Source organism: Colias eurytheme, chromosome 9 (assembly GCF_061535395.1).
Source record: "Colias eurytheme isolate Ceu_HAF_F1 chromosome 9, ilColEury1 Martin Lab GWU primary, whole genome shotgun sequence".
Lineage (NCBI taxonomy): Eukaryota > Metazoa > Arthropoda > Insecta > Lepidoptera > Pieridae > Colias > Colias eurytheme.
This window is the reverse complement of record NC_142988.1, coordinates 8,157,611-8,176,023: the sequence shown is the minus strand read 5'-3', so window position 1 is coordinate 8,176,023 and position 18,413 is coordinate 8,157,611. Positions and strand designations below refer to the sequence as shown.

At 36.3% G+C, this 18,413-nt stretch overlaps 1 protein-coding gene and 1 long non-coding RNA gene across 6 annotated transcripts in view; one reads left to right on the top strand and one right to left on the bottom strand.

Annotated features, from left to right (window-relative positions):
- Nucleotides 1-884: 884 nt before the first annotated feature.
- Nucleotides 885-18,413, bottom strand: part of LOC149905955 (NAD(+) hydrolase sarm1-like) — a 54,534-nt gene continuing 37,005 nt past the window's right edge. For all 5 annotated transcript variants that reach the window (XM_090105419.1, XM_090105420.1, XM_090105421.1 and 2 more), the window contains 10 exons: nt 14,275-14,427; nt 10,062-10,222; nt 9,363-9,807; nt 8,146-8,385; nt 5,334-6,652; nt 4,885-5,120; nt 4,369-4,658; nt 3,743-3,909; nt 2,654-2,839; nt 885-1,882 (listed from right to left, as the gene is read on the bottom strand). In XM_090105419.1, coding sequence (XP_089961545.1) covers nt 2,686-2,839; nt 3,743-3,909; nt 4,369-4,658; nt 4,885-5,120; nt 5,334-6,652; nt 8,146-8,385; nt 9,363-9,807; nt 10,062-10,222; nt 14,275-14,427 — 3,165 coding nt within the window. In that variant the 3' untranslated portion in view covers nt 885-1,882; nt 2,654-2,685. The remainder of the gene's footprint in view (nt 1,883-2,653; nt 2,840-3,742; nt 3,910-4,368; nt 4,659-4,884; nt 5,121-5,333; nt 6,653-8,145; nt 8,386-9,362; nt 9,808-10,061; nt 10,223-14,274; nt 14,428-18,413) is intronic.
- On the top strand, nt 6,736-7,459 carry LOC149905956 (uncharacterized). Its single transcript, XR_016457065.1, has 2 exons — nt 6,736-6,971; nt 7,275-7,459. It is a non-coding gene; the product is annotated as an uncharacterized LOC149905956 (long non-coding RNA).

Genomic DNA, 18,413 nt, shown 5'->3' with positions numbered 1-18,413 from the left:
GTTTTGCATATTTTAGAGAAATTAACTAGGTACTAGAGAAGTATTTTTCAATAAATTTATTCAAATGTTTAAATACATATTTTACTTTTGCACTCAGAAAATCGTTTCCGGGATCTGGAACAAGATTCACGCATAAATATATCATAGAGCAAGTAATATAGTAACACAAAATATATCATTAAATTCCCCAAGCGGGCAAGAATTACTATTTTTAGGAGGGACCCATGGAGGGACAGAGAAATAGTTTTTTAAGCTATTGCATAGCTTCTATCGCGGGCCTTGAGCGCAGGGACCGAATCCAGAAATTCCGTAACGAAAAAAACCTCACGCTCCCCACTCCGACGAGCACGGAGGTGTGGCTTGAAGGCATAGCATGCAATAGCTTTAGCTTTACCGCGGCAGTCCCCGAGTGCCACACGTCTTTTTATATTTTTTTAATATTCAATGGTAGTAACTAGTAATATTCGAAAGCTATTTACTACATTAAAAAACTTCGCACAACACGAGTCTGTAGCCAGAGTTTTCCTTCCGATAAGTTTTGAGCGTAATTATGATTCAAGGTTGTTTTTTGTATGTCAATAAGGTCAATGGCTATAAATCATATCAGCAAACACATTTTAATAGGCTAACTTTACACCTGCGACTTCTTTGAATTTCTATTTTCCATTCCTCACACACATTATTAAGAAAAAGTACTTCAGTTTGTTTTTTTTTTTTATTTTAAAGAGTAGCAGAATATTCTTTCCCAAGGTCTAATCTTTATAATATACATATTTGTACAAAATACTATCAAAATTAATTTAGCAAGCAATTTAGACTTTTGGTCAGTTCCTTTCAAGATTATATTATAAGGTTTTTAAGGTTTTCAAAAAATAAATTCGTCATAGTTTTAATAATACAATTTATTTCATGTTATATAGCTATTATACATAAAATATACAATTGTGAAATGAATTCATGGTTAACACATGTGATTGACAATATAATCTAAGATATGTACAACTTGTCGACAAAACTATGTAATTAAAACAATTCATTAAATTATTTGCTTAACCAATATTTCGAGTTATATTAAGGATTCATTCGGCTATAATATTATAAAATCTATTTATATAAAAGTAATAAATTTCATGATTTTTACAAATACTTTATTGGCAAGAAGCTAAAATTTAAATAAATTCATTATTACTTGTAAAAACTAAGTATAGAGAGTGAAAAGAGAGATAGGTTTAAAATATAATTAGAGCCAGATACAATGAAATTCACAAGCAATTTGCCATACTACAACGAATAGCAAACCACTATTGGTCATCCCACCTCGTGAAATGTTCTTTAAACACTGCAGGGTAGCGATAACATTAAATAGTATGTAATTTTCATACACTCATTGAGATTACATTATTTTGGAACACCAATTTTATATGCATACTTGGACAATGTTATTTTAAATTAGCTTGTATACACAGGATATTTACATATTGTGCATGCATTTGTACTATATACATAAATTATGCGTTATAGTCCGATAAAATATAATATTACACACTCTGCAAGCTCAAGCGAGCCGTTCGCGTCACATCAGCAAAGTCGCACTTTGTTCACACATCTGTCCATGAAATTCTTTTTCCTTTTAGTTTGTGTGGTAGCTTCTAACGGTGAGGGTAGATTGATGTGTGTGTTTGCGGGATTTTCTTCTAAAATTCCTTCACAGCTACGACATCTACGTGCATTCTCAAGCGTTTTCTGTTGTAAACTATCACTACTTTCGGAAAGTCTTTGGGGCAGGTCGCAAGAAGCTGTGAGCTCCTCTAGTGGTAATTGCTCACAGCTTTGTGTTGTCACTTTCGCTTTTTCTACTGATGATTGCCGGCTCCGTTTCGGCCTGTAAATGAATAGTGTTATTTAGTTTAAGTTTTATAATTGTATCCTTAATTGGATATTCATTATTGTATTATCCCCCTTGGTAATTGTTAAAGATATGTTATGACGATTCAAAAGTGCTTCTAGAAGATGTTTAATTGATTAAATAATTAATGTTTGAGTTTGAAACTTTCTTATCAAAGGTTATTCATAAAATATTTTATGTTTATTAATTTAATGCGTCATAAAACGCCACAAGTCACATAAAATTCAAGTCAAATCAAATTTTTGAAAAGTTAGTAACAAATTATAAGTACATATATTTACGAATAGCTTTCCACCCGCAGCTACGCCCGCGCAGTCAAAGATAAACCCGCATAGTTCCCGTTCCCGTGGGATTTCCGGGATAAAACCTACCCTATTTCCCGGGGTAAAAAGTAGCCTATATCCTTTCTCGGGTATCAAAATATATCTATACCAAATTTCATGCAAATTGGTTCAGTAGTTAAGGCGTGATTGAGTAACAGACAGACAGAGTTACTTTCGCATTTATAATATTAAGTATGGATTTTTGAAGTGAAAACTTCTTTAGCGGCGTTGGGTATAAAATCTTAAACTCGCGTCAAGACACGTGGCCTAATCGAAAAAGCGTAAGACGGATACCATTCCAAAACATCAAACATGCTGAACGTTAATAATCAAGTTTTCACTTCTGCCGGCACTCCCGGAGTGCAACCCGTCTTTTTTTAAATGTTTTTTCTATTGCGAAGAACAAACAAAATAGTTTACTCACCGGACAGGCGGCAGGGTGTGCAAGGGCTCTAGTCAGTCGTTCTTATCACTGCCGCGGCTTTCAGTGGACTGCATGCGCTGGTAGTTGGGCGGGCCTCGGCCGATGCTTGCGGTTCCCGGGGTCTGTTCCCCGCGACCACGGTAGCCTTCTAGACGGTTGGCGAGATTCGACTTGCCTCGGAGGAAACTGGAATATATAATTTATTTATTTATATGATTTTCCAACAAAGGATACAGTCTATATTATTTTACATAGCTTACAATTGAATACAATATGGTCTACCGCACCTTCAATAACAGGAAAATATAACATACATATTAAGTTAAATTCAATATGTCAATTTGCTGAGAAAAAATAATAATTTTAAATTATTTTTTTATACAGGGTGTCCCACTGTTGGTATACTAAGCTCAAAGGAGGTTATAGTTTTGCATACGCTGAGTTCGTAAAAAATACTTATAAATTTTTTTTCCAATAGATGAATTCTTAAAACTCTATGTGTACACCCATAACAAGCAACCCACCCAACTTTACCACTAGCACGTGAGCTATCGTTTAAGATTGTGTTTTCATAGACAAAATGCTCACATTAGCGAAACGGTATATGACGGCTGCGCGACGCTAGAGAAGAAAACATGGATTTTCAGAAAAAAATTAGCAAAAAATTTCTGACGTAATTTAGTTGTTTAAGTATTTTTACGTGATCAGTGCATGCAAAACTACAAGTCCCTTCGCGCTTAGTATACCAATAGTGGGACACCCTGTATAATAATAATTTTAGATTTTTTAGAAGATTGTTAGAGTCGTTTATAATATGAATTATTAGAACTAGAAGATGGTTTGGAGATTTGAGTACATTTAATAAGTAAGGTATGTGTCAAATTAAGTCTATTTGAATTAAAAACAAAATTCAGTGCTTTGAATTTTATTTATTTTTATTTGAGCGAGATTTTGGGTGCGGCTGTTCGACCGTGCACCCGCATATGCACTGCAATTAATGTTATGTGAAATATTATTATTTATTACGTACTTATCGGACTAATAGTATGATTTAAGGTCGGACTGTCACTATCTCCTGTAAGTTAATACCTTTCCAGTTTCTCCACACACGCGTCCTGATAGTCGTGTATCCAGCGTACGCCGTTGAAGTGGCAGACGGCGCGCATGTCCTCCGGCAGCTCCTCCGGCTCGGGCCACTCGAAGTTGTCGATTATCGGCACTATGTTGCATTGTGATTGGAGTGCGGCTACTATCTCCTGGAAATGACGGGAATTTTTATTAGTTACAAAATTAAAATATCGATTTATACGGGCAATAAAATACATATTGCAGAAATACTTTGTTAACAGAAACTGAAAACAGGCTTTATAGATAAAAAAAATTGGTTGTCTGTAAAGTCGGTTTACTGACGATAGTTGAACGTGACAACGTCCGATTGCGCTTTTTTGTCACTCGTTCCGCGCTCTCGCTTGCACTTCAAGCCTTACATGGAACGCCTCAGAGCGAGGTAACGCCGCATGAGTCATGTTTTTTCGTGCGTGCAGCCAGCGCTATCGGATTATGACGTTGTCACGTCAAAACCAAAACATCTCATTCTTAATGACAAAATAACAGGTAAACAAGTTCAAACAGTATACCAGCCAATTTACGTTTTAAAATAACATATTAGAAAGCAAAGAGGGAGCAAATTATATATGAAAGCATTTCAAACTCACCCGATGCACCCAATCCTTCTGTTCATTATCGTGCTTACACCTGTCCAAGGCGTTAGGTGTCAACACTAAAAGGAAATGCTTCGCCTGTTTAATACTTTGCAAGAGGTTATTGTCAAATTTGCCTGCCTCTAATCTCTCCACGTCTATAAATACTGTGAACCCTCTGACTTGAAGGTGGACTTTTAAAAGGCTAGCTAATTGGGAACCATTCGATCTTCTGTAACTAACGAAGACGTCCAAATTCTTTTCTAAATTCTCTTCTCCTTTTATTGGAAGTCTGCTTTCATATGCTGAAATATAAAATTAATGTTATAGAGAAGTTTTAACAAAATGATTTATGGATAAGTACCATATATCCTAAAGGCACTGCTTCGGTCTTGTACGAAATAGATTTTTTAGCCTCATTAAAAATCAAATCTTTTTTATCTTTCTATGAACTTTGTCTACATCGTTTTGTTAAACTGTATGCAAGATAAACAATTAGTATTGTACAAAAATAATCTACAATAGACTCACCTCTAATAGCGTTTAAAATCCTTAATCTATGTATACTGTTGAGAATATGGCACTCCTTCTCCAATTGTTCGTCGCTCAGGCCCCTAATGGACTCTTTGTCGACCCCCGCGTTTAGCATAGAGTACGTGTATATCGTGTACTCTAAGCCGATGCCTTGTAAGAACTCGTTCAGGTTACCCGTGTCCCGTGAACTGTAGTCAGCCATTTTCTTTAGCTGCTGCAGTTCTCTTGTGAATCTGGGAAATTAGAGCATGGGTAAGTTCGGGGGAAAATATGTTTTGATGTGTAATGATGGTCTTAGAAATAAAATGTATCAAGTTTGACTATTTTTGTAAAAAAAGAGAATATTTAAGTTAATCTTTCTCAAGGGACTAAATATATAACAATTTTTTTTCGAGTTACTACAATATTTTCTAGGAAGTTAATATAGCACAAAATTCATGCTATACCTTTTCCGCTTGATTCCATTATGCAAACCGATATCTTCTTTAAGATTCTCTTCTGTTATTTGTAATAATAAATCTCCATCTACCCTGCTTTCGTAGAAATTCGTTGCATATTCCGAAAAGCCAATTTGCTTCACCCATTCTCGAACATCTTCTATGGACCAGAGAGGGACTTGCTGCGACAGCTTGTGCGGTACTTCCTCTCCGATAAGCCTTAACGCTTGCGCAGCGTATTTAGACGCGACAGCGTTAGGACAACTAGCTACTTTCTTCAAAGACTCTATTGCGCCTATTTCCCTAAATATCTCAGTGTTTCCCTGTTGCTTCTTAATCCCCGCCTCCATACAAAAGTGGAAGGCAGCCAGATTTCTAGCTTCTTCTCTTTTCGAACTCAACACCGGAACTAGCCTTTGCAACCAGTTCTTACTCTGACCGTGCGCATGAGCTAGATTTGATCGTGCGAATTCCGACGGATTGTGTGTAGTTACGAATGGCTCCACTAAATCCAATGTACCGGATTTAAGCACAGCCGCTTCTATCTCCTTATTAGCAACCAAAACAGCGATAGCAAGACAAGCGTAGTATTTAATATTATCGTCGTTGTGGAACGCTAGAGGAAACAGCCACATAGGAACTTTCCTTTTGATCATAGCTTCCTGGTTTTCAGCTCCACCGTATAGGGACAAGTTAGCAAGAGCAGTGGCACAATGACGTAGAGTTTCTATATCATTTTTTCTACATTCGAATAGAACTGCGTCTAAGCCTCCTAATTTGATGACGTCACTACACGTGCCTTCGCTATGTTTGAACAAGTGTTCCAATATTCCAGTTCCTATTCTCGAGTGATCTGCATGTGCATGTTTCGTACAGACACAAGCCACATTAACAACTTTCTCTAGACCGTTTTCAACTACGTGAGCTCTGTTTTCGGTTGTAAGACACTGTTCTAGAAGTTTTGCCGAAGAGAACTGTAGATCAGGGTTATTGGATTCTAAACAATTTTCCATAAGAATGTCGAGGCCACCAGAAGTGCGTAAAGTGTTGCATAATGAATACCCTAACTCGTGTCCATACGTAGGGACCGCCCACGCTCTCCTCAACATTTCATTTAATTTGTTAAAATGTACACAGGCGTTTTTCATGTCCATTTGATTATTTTTGATGGCCGTTATAAATGCATTCATTCGATGTGAATACTTTTGTATTGCTAAATCGACATCTTTTTCGCTGGAATTTCCGTTTAATCTTTCTAAGTCTTCGAATGTTAAATTTGAAAGATCTTCATCGCCTGGTTTGATTGTTCCGTTTAGCAGTTGACTCATCTGAAACACAAACATGGAGTAAAGAACATTGTTTTGAATATTCGCACCTACGTCACACGATTCCTTTATGATTAACGTGTGCGCGCACAGAACAGTAAAGTAGATAGAAGTGTGATGTGGGCGTGGCCCACGTGTCACTTGTAAGGTAAGATCACCTAACTTGCTCTCAGTTGTGCGCAGAAAAATATTCGAGTCGGTTGTCAGCTGTCAAACCTTTTTTCCGTATTTATTCATTAATTAGGACGTGTTGTTCGGTATAAGAGTGCAAAAATGATAGCAGACGAAATAATATCAGCAATGGAGGCATTTCATACCATCGGTAAGTCTTATTTTTATTTATTTTACATATAATATTTTATGTTATATCTTCGCTTGTAATTTGTCAAAATTGTATACAAATATCTAGTCAAAATGAACCTTAATCCGTAAGAAATTAGTACTATTATAGATTGAACAGCAAACAAGAATTTCTGGAATATTATTGCAATAAACAAACGAATGTCGCTTTAGTGATGCTTGTGGCGCATATCGACAGTATCGATACTTTAGAAAAGACAAACATTATAAATATTAAATTTTATTTTATTTTTCCTTAGCTTTCATTTGTCCAATTTATTTACAGATTTCCCAAAGAGGCTAATTTAAAAGAGAAATGGATAAATGCAACGTGACGAGTTAACTGAATGCCGAACAGCACTAAGCAGTCTAACAAAGGCCATCGATACAGCAAACCTACGGCAGTTCCAAGATTTAAAATAATGCATATTTTCTGTTTGTATTTTGTAAATATAGATTAATACTATTCTATTCCGTTTTTTATTTAATAATAATAATATAAAAAGACGTACTTAGTAGTAATAAACATACTCCAAAATGTGACACATTATACTATACTCGTATAATAGAAAGAAAAAAAAATACACAAAAAATATTTATTTGTGAATTATCGATATCTCGATATCGATAACAAGGCTGACATCCCTCAGGGCATAGCATCAGATAAATATCAAGTTAATGTCATTAATGTTGAGTGACACAAATTTCAACCTTATCTCTATGTGTTGAGGTTCAAAGTTATATCTATCGAAAACTAACGCCCTCTGTTGTGGAGTAGCTGAATGTTTTTCGAATTTGGAATTTCTGTGCAATGAGAAACAAAACAGCTAATATACCTAGAGATGTTATACTAAAATAAACCGTAACATGGTGCGTTAGGGTACATATTGAAATGCTGAATTTATAACCTAAGTCAGTTTTTACTCAAATTAAGCTGTCCAATCAAAGGCATAGTTTACTTGTAGTGTACTGTATAACTATCGGTTTAAATGTGTGGGTTTGGCGACACTGGTTTTCATACTAATTATGACATTATCGCACTTCTATTTGTTTTTATTGTTCTGTGTGTGCGCGTATAAGTAGTTATTGTTTTGTTTTAAGTTACATTTTTACATGAACTCATGTTTTTTAGTTACAAAATTTATATGAAAACTTACCTGAGATGAAAGTAAAGTAGATTTAGTTGTGAGATTTTTGCTAGAAATGGTCATATTTGAATGTGATGAGTGCTCTTTATGACTGAACATCCCACTCGATGTGACAGTTTGTCGCGCCTGTGACGACGCCATGGCTTTTTTCTCAGCGCTGAAAGCTTCAGTTTGAAGCCTTGAACTAGAAGCAGACATATTGTTCGCTTCTTGCGCTGTAACCTCCCCAGCTTGCAACGATCGCTTCTCCTGAAATAAAAGACATCGATAAATAACGTATGAACAATCATCCTATCAATGAAAGTTGACGTCAATAAAATTTGAATGCGTAAAGCGAGCATTTTATAGTAAATAACAGTCTCTCTAAAAATATTCTGGCTATCTATGAGGCTGTTAAAAAACACTTCAACATCGAATAGACTGCGTGTCATGGCCCGGTTTCTTGTATGAGTTTCCATTGGAAGTAGGCCAATCGCGTGATACTCGATGATAATTTTAAAGTTTGTATACGGACGTCACATATTTAGAAGGTTGAAAGGGTGATATATGGCTAAATCCTCCGCTAATCGGCTCACCGAAGGATGCGGCGGCCTCGGCGGGAAACGCGACAGGACGCCGCGATGTACCGGCCACGGGGCCGAACCCCCACCCGACATTCCGCGTCTAAAATAAGCCGACTATTCGTGTACAGAAGCGCGCATGCGCAATAATTAACTTCCGCGTGTGCTTGCGCGCGCGACGGTCAAACGCCGACTGAGACGAGCATGGTGTAGTTTACGATAAGCGAACGGAGATAAATGAGCTCACCGCCCCTGGTGATCCTCCTCGACGCCACATCCTTACCGTCCACGCTACGAACCTCGAAGCCATCGTAAAATCGTATTACGTATTCGCTATAAATTAGATCGAGCATTTTAAATGTAATGTTATCAAGACAAGACGCCCATGGGTACTGACTGCTGAACGTAACTGGCACGAAACGTCGGCAGAGTATCGATCGAGGCGGCCACTCGGGGTCGCGTCCTTCGGCGCGCCTTACTGGCTCCACCGAATAAATTGTTGATAGCGCGATTTGCAGACCGATTTAATGTAGCTTAATGTTTACTTCGCCGGTTTTCCCAGAAATTGAAATATAATTGAATACTTAATGCGAGACAAATTAAATATGCCAGACGTATAAAAAATTTATTTTAATAAACATTCAATTGAATTTAAATTATACTCACTTGATGATAGGCGGCATTTTGTTCAGCGGTTAGTCCCTCAGCCTGCAAGAGCCTGTGTGAGGCTCCAGCGGCGCTGTGTTCCGCATATTGCATGTCACCGTGCTGTAGCCGCCTCGTTCTCGAACTGTTAGCTGCTGATTTTGATGCACTGAACCCGTCGGTGACTACGCGAGTGGAACTGGCAGAAGTCATACGCGCTGCGCTATATTTCAATTCGTTTGCTGCATTTGAACCAATGGCTACAGTCGTTGGCGCTAGAAGACACTGTTTATCAGGCGGTGGGGTGTCAGACTCTGGGAAGGTAACGAGAGGACCGTCACTGGCGAGATCGGTCATGTCCCCTATGTCGCCGATGTCGCCCATTTCGCTGAGATCCCGTATATCGGGTATGTGCCTCTGGTTCATATCGTCTTGATCCACAATGTTCTCCATCGAGCTTCGCAATCTGTAAAGGGGGCGTTAGTGAGATTCGCTCCAAATAGTTATTTTCCGCGTAAAATAACGAACGCGTCTATTGTTTGTCGATGAAACTACGAACTAAAAGCAAGGAAACGTATTGGCTGAAAATTGGCTAAGGGCCAATGGGAACTCAGGTGGGATAGCAGTTTCGTTATCTATAACGATCATTAACAAAACAAATTTTGAACAGTAGTAAACCATAAAACGGATATTTATAACCGCGAGTAACGTTTATATCACCTTTGTCCAAAATTTAAAGCCGCAGTGTTGCTTAGAGTTTTCATTTCGGATATGGAGCTCTTTAATTCTGTCAAATCAGATTTGATAGAGCTAGCCCGTTGGGACGAACTCTGCACTCGTTGGCTCGAAGCAGCACTACTTGAAGTCGCACTAGACACCATCTGGAAAAGATAAATATATTTACAGCTTACTCCTCTGCATCATAAACTGTTTTCCATGGCATACAAACGCAATAGAATGAGAGGAGAATAAATTATTTAACCTAATAAAATAAGTTTCATGGGTCAACAAGATATTAACCTTATTGATAGACCACCAAATCGAGTACGCATGAATGTAATGTAGCCTTAATTCACTCTATTGATATGTTTTTGACTAACTTTTAAAGCATATATCGTCGATGACACAATAATTGTAAAACACTAGACGTCTTAAATCTGATAATACACTTGGTACACACTACACAGTCATTATCATACACTACATAGACAAGCACTGAGTTCAGTGCCAATGCTATAGAGGATTTTCTTCGAGCGAGCGTCATGTGTGTTGGCGTACTTACGGGATAAATAAGATATGGTTGTGTCATTATATAAATAGATGACACGTTTAAAAATAAACTGATGATTTGTATAAAACTTAAGTAAAAATAGGAATGATATATTTATTTATGGAAATATAATTTCAGTATTCCAATTTTATCCTACTTTTAATATTGTGTTTAAAAATACACTGTAGTTGGGATATAATGTATACTTAGTGTATTTGGCATTGGCTACGCATTGATTTTGGGGATTCAAGGGTGAGTCATAGTGCGTAGGTGGGATGCATCGAGTCTTTTAACCTTTGTGTATCTCAAGACTATAAGGTTGTGTTTTGGCCAGTGGAAAATTCTTCGAAATTGTGACTAATTTATACTTTTTGTCCTTTTTTTATTTATTTTACTTGAGGACTAACCGTCTGTTTACTGGTAAATCTATAGTTTAAAATATACCATACAATTTAATATAGGTACATGATCATTGATCAGTCATCACAGTACTCAACTGATTCCTATCAGATTCCTTTGTTAGATAAAATACACCGAGAGGAAGTTTTATTTTATCTGTTCTATGAGACGAACATTCATATTAGTAAAGAACTGAACCATTTAAATTCTTTTAGCGTACTAAGGAAACGTATTACGACATAAGTAGAACACCAGATATCCCTAATGTCTATCCAATGTTACGCCATAATAGAACCGCTGCATTTGGCTTCGTGCCAGCAGTTATCATGCACTCACGTAGCTCCCTCCATATTAAACTTGATAAATTGGTGAAACGGGATCATAAACAATTTGTCTTTTTAACTTTTTAACAGATTATTTTGTGTTATAAAACATTTAGATTTGAAAAATGACTGCGGATAAGTAGTTAGTGTTATAATATTTAACAATGTTGTAAAAACCCACGCCTAAACAAAAAGTAAACAATGTCTATGCCTCTATGCTGTTACAGAAATCGTGACACACATACAAAATCGATCGATGTCTAAATTAAAGTAGAGAACTGATTTTAGTGTGGTATTTGATTTATATTTTAAATATTTACATTACATTAAAACAAAGCGACATTGTTCGGCTACTAACTCATTACAAGTTATTACTATTTACAGTAGCTTCAAACTTTTTCAACTTGCGGTTATAAGAATTTAAGTCCAATAAGAAAAAAATAAATATTTGTATCTGTCAATCAAATAAAAAAAAGGCTCCATGATGTTTAATTTAAAAAGCATCATAGAGTCTTTATCTTTCACTAGTATAGAGCGAGTATCATACTTATTAAAACCGTGAATATATATTCCATTAAATTACTTTTTGCTAATTAACATATCCAATAGTTAAATAATTACATGCGTCTTTGCACTCGGTCGCGGAGTAGGTACTTGTTTTATTTATTTTTTCCGCAACCCGCGCTTGCTGATTTCAAAATAAACCGCCCATTTTATGAACAGACCGAGGCCAGTACAGGAATAGCTTACAGTAAACTATATTTAATATTATTTCAAAGAAAACGAAATTTGTTTTTAGGCATTGCACGAACTTATTTATTTTTGACCTTATACCTGTACAGTGAAATATGCAAATAGTAAACATTCTTTATTCTATTCTTTAAATATTCTGGTTGCCGATTTTACAATTCTGTGGACTGTGCGGTACTATGTAACTCTATGTAATTGAAATCATTGACAACTCATACCGTAAAAAGCGCACCGTAATTATTACAATACAGAATCTTTGTTGATTCTTTTTACCATGCCTTTATTTTGTGCGGTAAGATATTTTTTTATAAATCGCAGGACTCAAGGAAGGAAAATTTAACTAACATAACGTTATAAATACGACGCGACGTCTCTATCAATTCTACTATAACAATTAATTTCAGTATGATGTGTTACCAAAATTCAAGAGACGAAGTTTGCTTTCGAAAAAATTCAACACCGTTTCAAATAAAGACATAAAATAATATTCTTATTTTATTTACAATGAACCTCTCTATCTCCAACCGTATAATAATTCTAAATGTGGTATTTTAAACGTCTCGTGTTATTAAAACACCCACACGCCCGTTAAGGCACATTTGTTATTCAAACAATTATTATTCAATAGTGTAACGACGCAAATTGTACACCATAAATAAATATTTTTGAGAGATCATTAACTAGTTTGCGCCCGCGTTTTGCTCCTAGATAAGAACCGGTTGAATTGGTTTCGTATTGACAATGTTTGAGAACATACACTGTGTTCCGCTTGTTTATGTTAATGTATCATGTGGATTAGATAATCTAATATCTATACTAATATTATAAAGCTGAAGAGTTTGTTTGTTTGTTTGAACGCGCTAATCTCGGGAACTACTGGTCCGATTTAAAAAATTATTTCGGTGTTAGAAAGCTCATTTATCGAGGAAGGTTATAGGCTATATATCATCACGCTACGACCAACAGGAGCGGAGCCACGGGGGTGAAACCGCGGGGAGCAGCTAGTCTAATATATATTATAAAGGCGAAAGTTTGTAAGGATGTATGGATCTATGGATGTTTGTTACTCTTTCACGTAAAAACTACTGAACTTATTACAATGAAATTTAGCACACATATAGAGGGTAACTTGGATTAACACATAGGATAGTTTTTATCCCGGAAATCCCACGGGAACGCAAACTATGCGGGTTTTCCTTTGCAAACGCGGGCGGAAATCTAGTCTAGTGTTAGATAAAACAATATAGTTAGTAGCCAGTCTAATGTGATACTATTCACGAATAAAATGTTTCTTTACTGTTACAGTTTGGGTACCTATTATGTTGGGTATAAAAGTTGGGTTGGGAAGAAATCGCTCACGATAAAGATGGCGATTGTTCATCTCTAGCATCACGTGTAACAGCCGCTGTTTCTATGTATGTTTAAGAATGATCATTCATTCATTCAACAATACATGAATATAAAAAAAAAAACTAATTAAATTAGATCTTTTAATATATCATTCTAGTATGGATCCCTACGAGGTAAAGAAATGGATTAACATGCAAACATATTTAAAATTTTAACTATGATTCCACCTCTATAATACTGTCATTGATCTACCGTACGTCAGTGAGTCTGCTAATACAAATAATTAATTCATTCATTCTATACATAAAAACAAGTGATTGATCGTATGATTGTTTGTGCCCGTTCCCATCGCAAACGATTGATATAGTGTGTAGTGAATAGTCTTTTGGTGAGAAATAATATTGAGCCGGGTAGTAGTCTTAGACTCTTAGCCTTAGAGTCTTAGCCCATTTGATTAATATTTTTCATTAGCTGCTCCTCACGGAACTGCTCTATGATCCATCCGGAGACAAATCTATACAAATATTAAAAAGCCGAAGAGTTTGTTTGTTTGTTTGTTTGAACGCGCTAACCTCAGGAACTACTGGTCCGATTTAAAAAATTGTTTCGATGTTAGATAGCCCATTTATCGAGGAAGGCTATAGGCTATATTATATCATCACGCTAAGACCAACAGGAACGGAGCAATGCGGGTGATACCGCGCGGCACAGCTAGTTGAATATAAAACTAAGGAATAAAATTGCTCGTGAAAGAATATTTAGGTTCGAATCAGTATATCCAGAGATTTGAGCATTCAAATTTCAAGCGAACTTTTCAGCTCATTATGATTTTACTGCATACCTGTTGTTTTGAGGAACTGGAAACCTGATTCAGGGACTGGTTCTGCCTGGAGACGAGGCTGGATTTTTTCAAGTTCTCCATCACGGAAGCCAGGTCCTTGGTGCTGCCGTTGTGTTTCAACGAGTTGTTGCCATCCAAACCGAATTCTGGTATCTGTGTGAAGAAAAGGATAGGTGAATAATCTATTTATATGATAGATAGAGATAGATTAGATTTGCTTTTTAGTGTTAGAGCATAAGGCGGTTATTAGTGCAACAAGTGTAAACACCAATTTTCGTACACATTCATGGCTAATTTACTTAAACTTTGCTCTTAGAACATACAAATTTTTAAAGATCTGAAAACAGAAATGTCGTGTGTAAAGTTTGAATAGTATTAGCCAATAAGTACGTTACCTGACAAAAACGAGTTTAAAATACTAACTAAAACATTTTTTAACCTTCAAGGGTAACATAAATTTTATAATTTTACATGGCGGAAATTGCTTCACACCCGCATTAGTTCATGGAATCCATTTATCAAGTGACGAACCCTAAAACGTATTGCGTAGTTCACAAAATATGTTCTTAGACAAAGAAATGAAATTGCAACAATTTTAACCAGAAACGATTATATTGTTTGCTTAAATTATATTGATATCTACAATAAACACAACCTAGATATTCTGATAGGATAGGTATCGTCTTTATTGCTTTTCCGAGAAGTGTTTGAAATTCAGCACAAGGACAATACATCACAACACTAAGTGAAACAGTTGAACAGGGTCAAAGGAACTATTAAGAATGTAACGTTATAGTTTTCTGTGAGTCATAGGAGGCTCCGACTTTCAATCAGACCTACGATTCACGCGTATAGGTGCAACACGCATATTGATGATGCCTTCACCTCAGGTGTGCTCAAGTTACCATACACATTCTGTAGCGCTAGGGCTGCAATCAAAATACATCAATCAATGTCCGTGAAGGGCTTTCGATCAATTTCTTGCATTGTAACTAGACACGAATTACGCCATCACAACTTGTCAAGTGATTTCGTGAACGTCGAGAGATATAAATTGAGTTGAGGTCTTTTTATCATCGTTAGTATTATGTTACAGCGCGCAATCGTTTAGATAATGTAATATGTTAATTGGCGTTACGAAGAATCCGTTGAAGACTTGGATGACGCGCAATGACGTGTATCTAGCTGATGTCATGGGCACGCGCACGCGAGGCATCGTCACCTCAAACACTTCAAAATCGTACCCTATTATAGACGGCCTATCATTATGTACACATATGATACATCAAAATTTGTAGATTATGCCTAATCGTTAACACATAGGACGTATGTGTTAATGTGTGGCATATGCATATAAAAACAATGACGGCTTTGAATAAACGTGTGGGAAATTATAATATGCTTTATACGGATAGCAAAGTTACAGAATAGTGACAGCGAGCGGCACCCAATTGGTGGCCCGACTATGATTTCATTGATAACTCTATCTAGAGATGAATGATGACTAATGGCCTATCGGGGCAAAAGAGATACGATCCGGTAACAGAACAGGTCAATAATGCGTGAGTCATACTTCACAGAAATGTCGTCACAGTTCCAGAGATGTTATGTAATTTTTTGTTGAGCTAATTTTACGTCATGCGAGTGCGGGTGACGAGGTCTCTACATGTCATCGTTAAGTGAACTCTAGATTTGCGGATTCTTTTGAACTTCAATTTAATTAAAGATTATCATGCAATATCGTTAAAAGTAATTAAGCCCTTGATATGAATTTGATAACTGTAAATTGTTTGTGTCTATTATGATGTGTTTGTATCATAAAATATAATAATAAAACGATAAACGTAATTAGTTCATGAAGTATTTCAACTGTTCTATAAATTGTCGTGTGGATTTTCCATCATAGAGAGTTTCCTTGTACATGGCTTAATGATTATAAAAAGTTGAAATTTTAACTAAATCATATAATAAATATGTTTAATTTGAAATTAATATTCATGAGTGACTCAGATTTTGTTTATATTAGTTACAACTTTAATTCGTTATTAGAATATTTAATGATATAGGTATATTTTCTAAGTTTTAATCGGAAAATGTACTGTTGAAGTGGCCGATAGTCGGATAAGTGCTATTTATCTACAGTTTCGATAAACGATTACCAGTAAAAGGCAGTACGATGCAAGGGAATTTAATTGCGAATTCAATACCCATGAAACACAAATCAGTCAATACCCATTCTCCTCGTGGGCGCCTTGCCTACTTCTTGGCATAGCTTTCTCGTCTATTTAACGATTAGCGTATACTTGGTAGCATTTTAAACTTGAACCTTATGTTAAGGCAATTCGAGTTAAAATTTCGTGCTCAATCATTGTTGTTATCAAACTTGGTTAGTTTTGGATGCATCGGCGCTGCATGTACATCAAGAGACATACATTATTGTGAAGGTCAGTTATGCATGCACAATAGTTAGTGCGCGATAAAACGAGATGGCTGTAACTTATATAACTTTATGTGTAGAATCCACGTTACTGATTGCAATGTGCAATTAGATAAATTAAGATGTTAATTATTTGCTTTTAGCACCGTAAATACACGTTTGAGGTACGCAGTTTGCTTTTGAATAGATTCAAATTAAGCATTAGTGAGAACGATCCATAATAATGTCAGGTAATTAATGTTTGTTAGGTTTGAAAAAAATACAATCAACTACTAAGAAATATAACAGTACATTTTTAATGGAAGATTTAATACGATGTGATAAGTGTAAAATTAGATAGAAGTATATTTTACAATTTATTTCAATAGTCATTATGCATATTTTATCGCAATCCGTTCCACCACTCGCAATTTATGAACAACACTCTGTTCAAGATAATAAGTACTGCGCGAGGAAATTTACTCAGCGTATATTGTTACCAAGCAAAGGATAATAAAATAAGCGGTTAATTCTAGTGTACTTATATTTTCGGTATAATAATATATACAATAACCTAGCGATAGTTCACCAAACAATGGTGCCAGTATCAGAAATATTTCAAGCGAGTGATATTTTACCTCGCGTCGCTCCTAGTGCAATCCAAAAAGCACGTCCACTGGAACCATATTCACGTGTGTCTTGTTTATTATGAACTCTCAATCACTTATCGCGTCGGGGCGTCGCGTGTCTAACTAGCAGGAGGACTACGAACAACACGTGCCCATCTCGCGGCGAATGCGGCGTGACTGGTGTGCCAGCCGGCCGGCTGATCGCAAACTTTACCCGGCGACCACAATGGCTAATTAGAATGGCGAGTGGCGCGGAGCGCGGGGCGAAGCGGCCTATGCCGTGCTCTACCCACCCACAAACCTTCGCATCCGCCTATGGTGTAAACTGATGAGACGACTTAACATACCAATAAAATTTAATTAACAATTATGTAACTCCTAATATCGATTGATGGCCTCTCTATTTCTATATATTTTTATTACAGATTATGCGTTTCAACGAGAAAAGTCGGTTTCTCTGATCTCTATTACGCAGAGACTCATTTATAGCGCAAACCTTTTAAGTGCTAGGGTTATTATGGTAACTAATCTGTTTAAATGTCCTATTTTAACCTCGGCTCGTGCCATTTCTCTATCTAAACGCAATCGCCGTTTAACGAGTAGTTGTGTCGATATTTAAATGTTACCGCGACGACCATGAGACAATACATGGTCGATAAAAAGTCTTTACAAAAAGAATGGTATTTTTCACGATAATTCTGTCGTCCTGATAAGTCATTGACCTTTCAATGTCATCGAGAGACTGGAGCGGTGGATTACTGACATTATCAGTAAATGGATGTACGAATGTCGGTTCCGATTTCAATAACTATTTGTCTCTTGTTTATCTTTGCAGCTATTCATTTTAGATATAGTTTTTTGTTGCCTGACTGAGCTTCAGCGTATCCAATAGCCACCGTTTTTTGTGAAATATTTTCTGATCATAAAGTATGGGTTTTAATTTTAAAAGCAGTGGAGCTATATTTATTAACCGCATTTAAAGTTGCAGCCAGCTTTTGATCTCAGCCATTTATAATTATTTCAAAATATACGGCTAAGATCTGACAAATTCTAATGATGTCATCGAAAATTAATTAATACATAATTGCCAATGG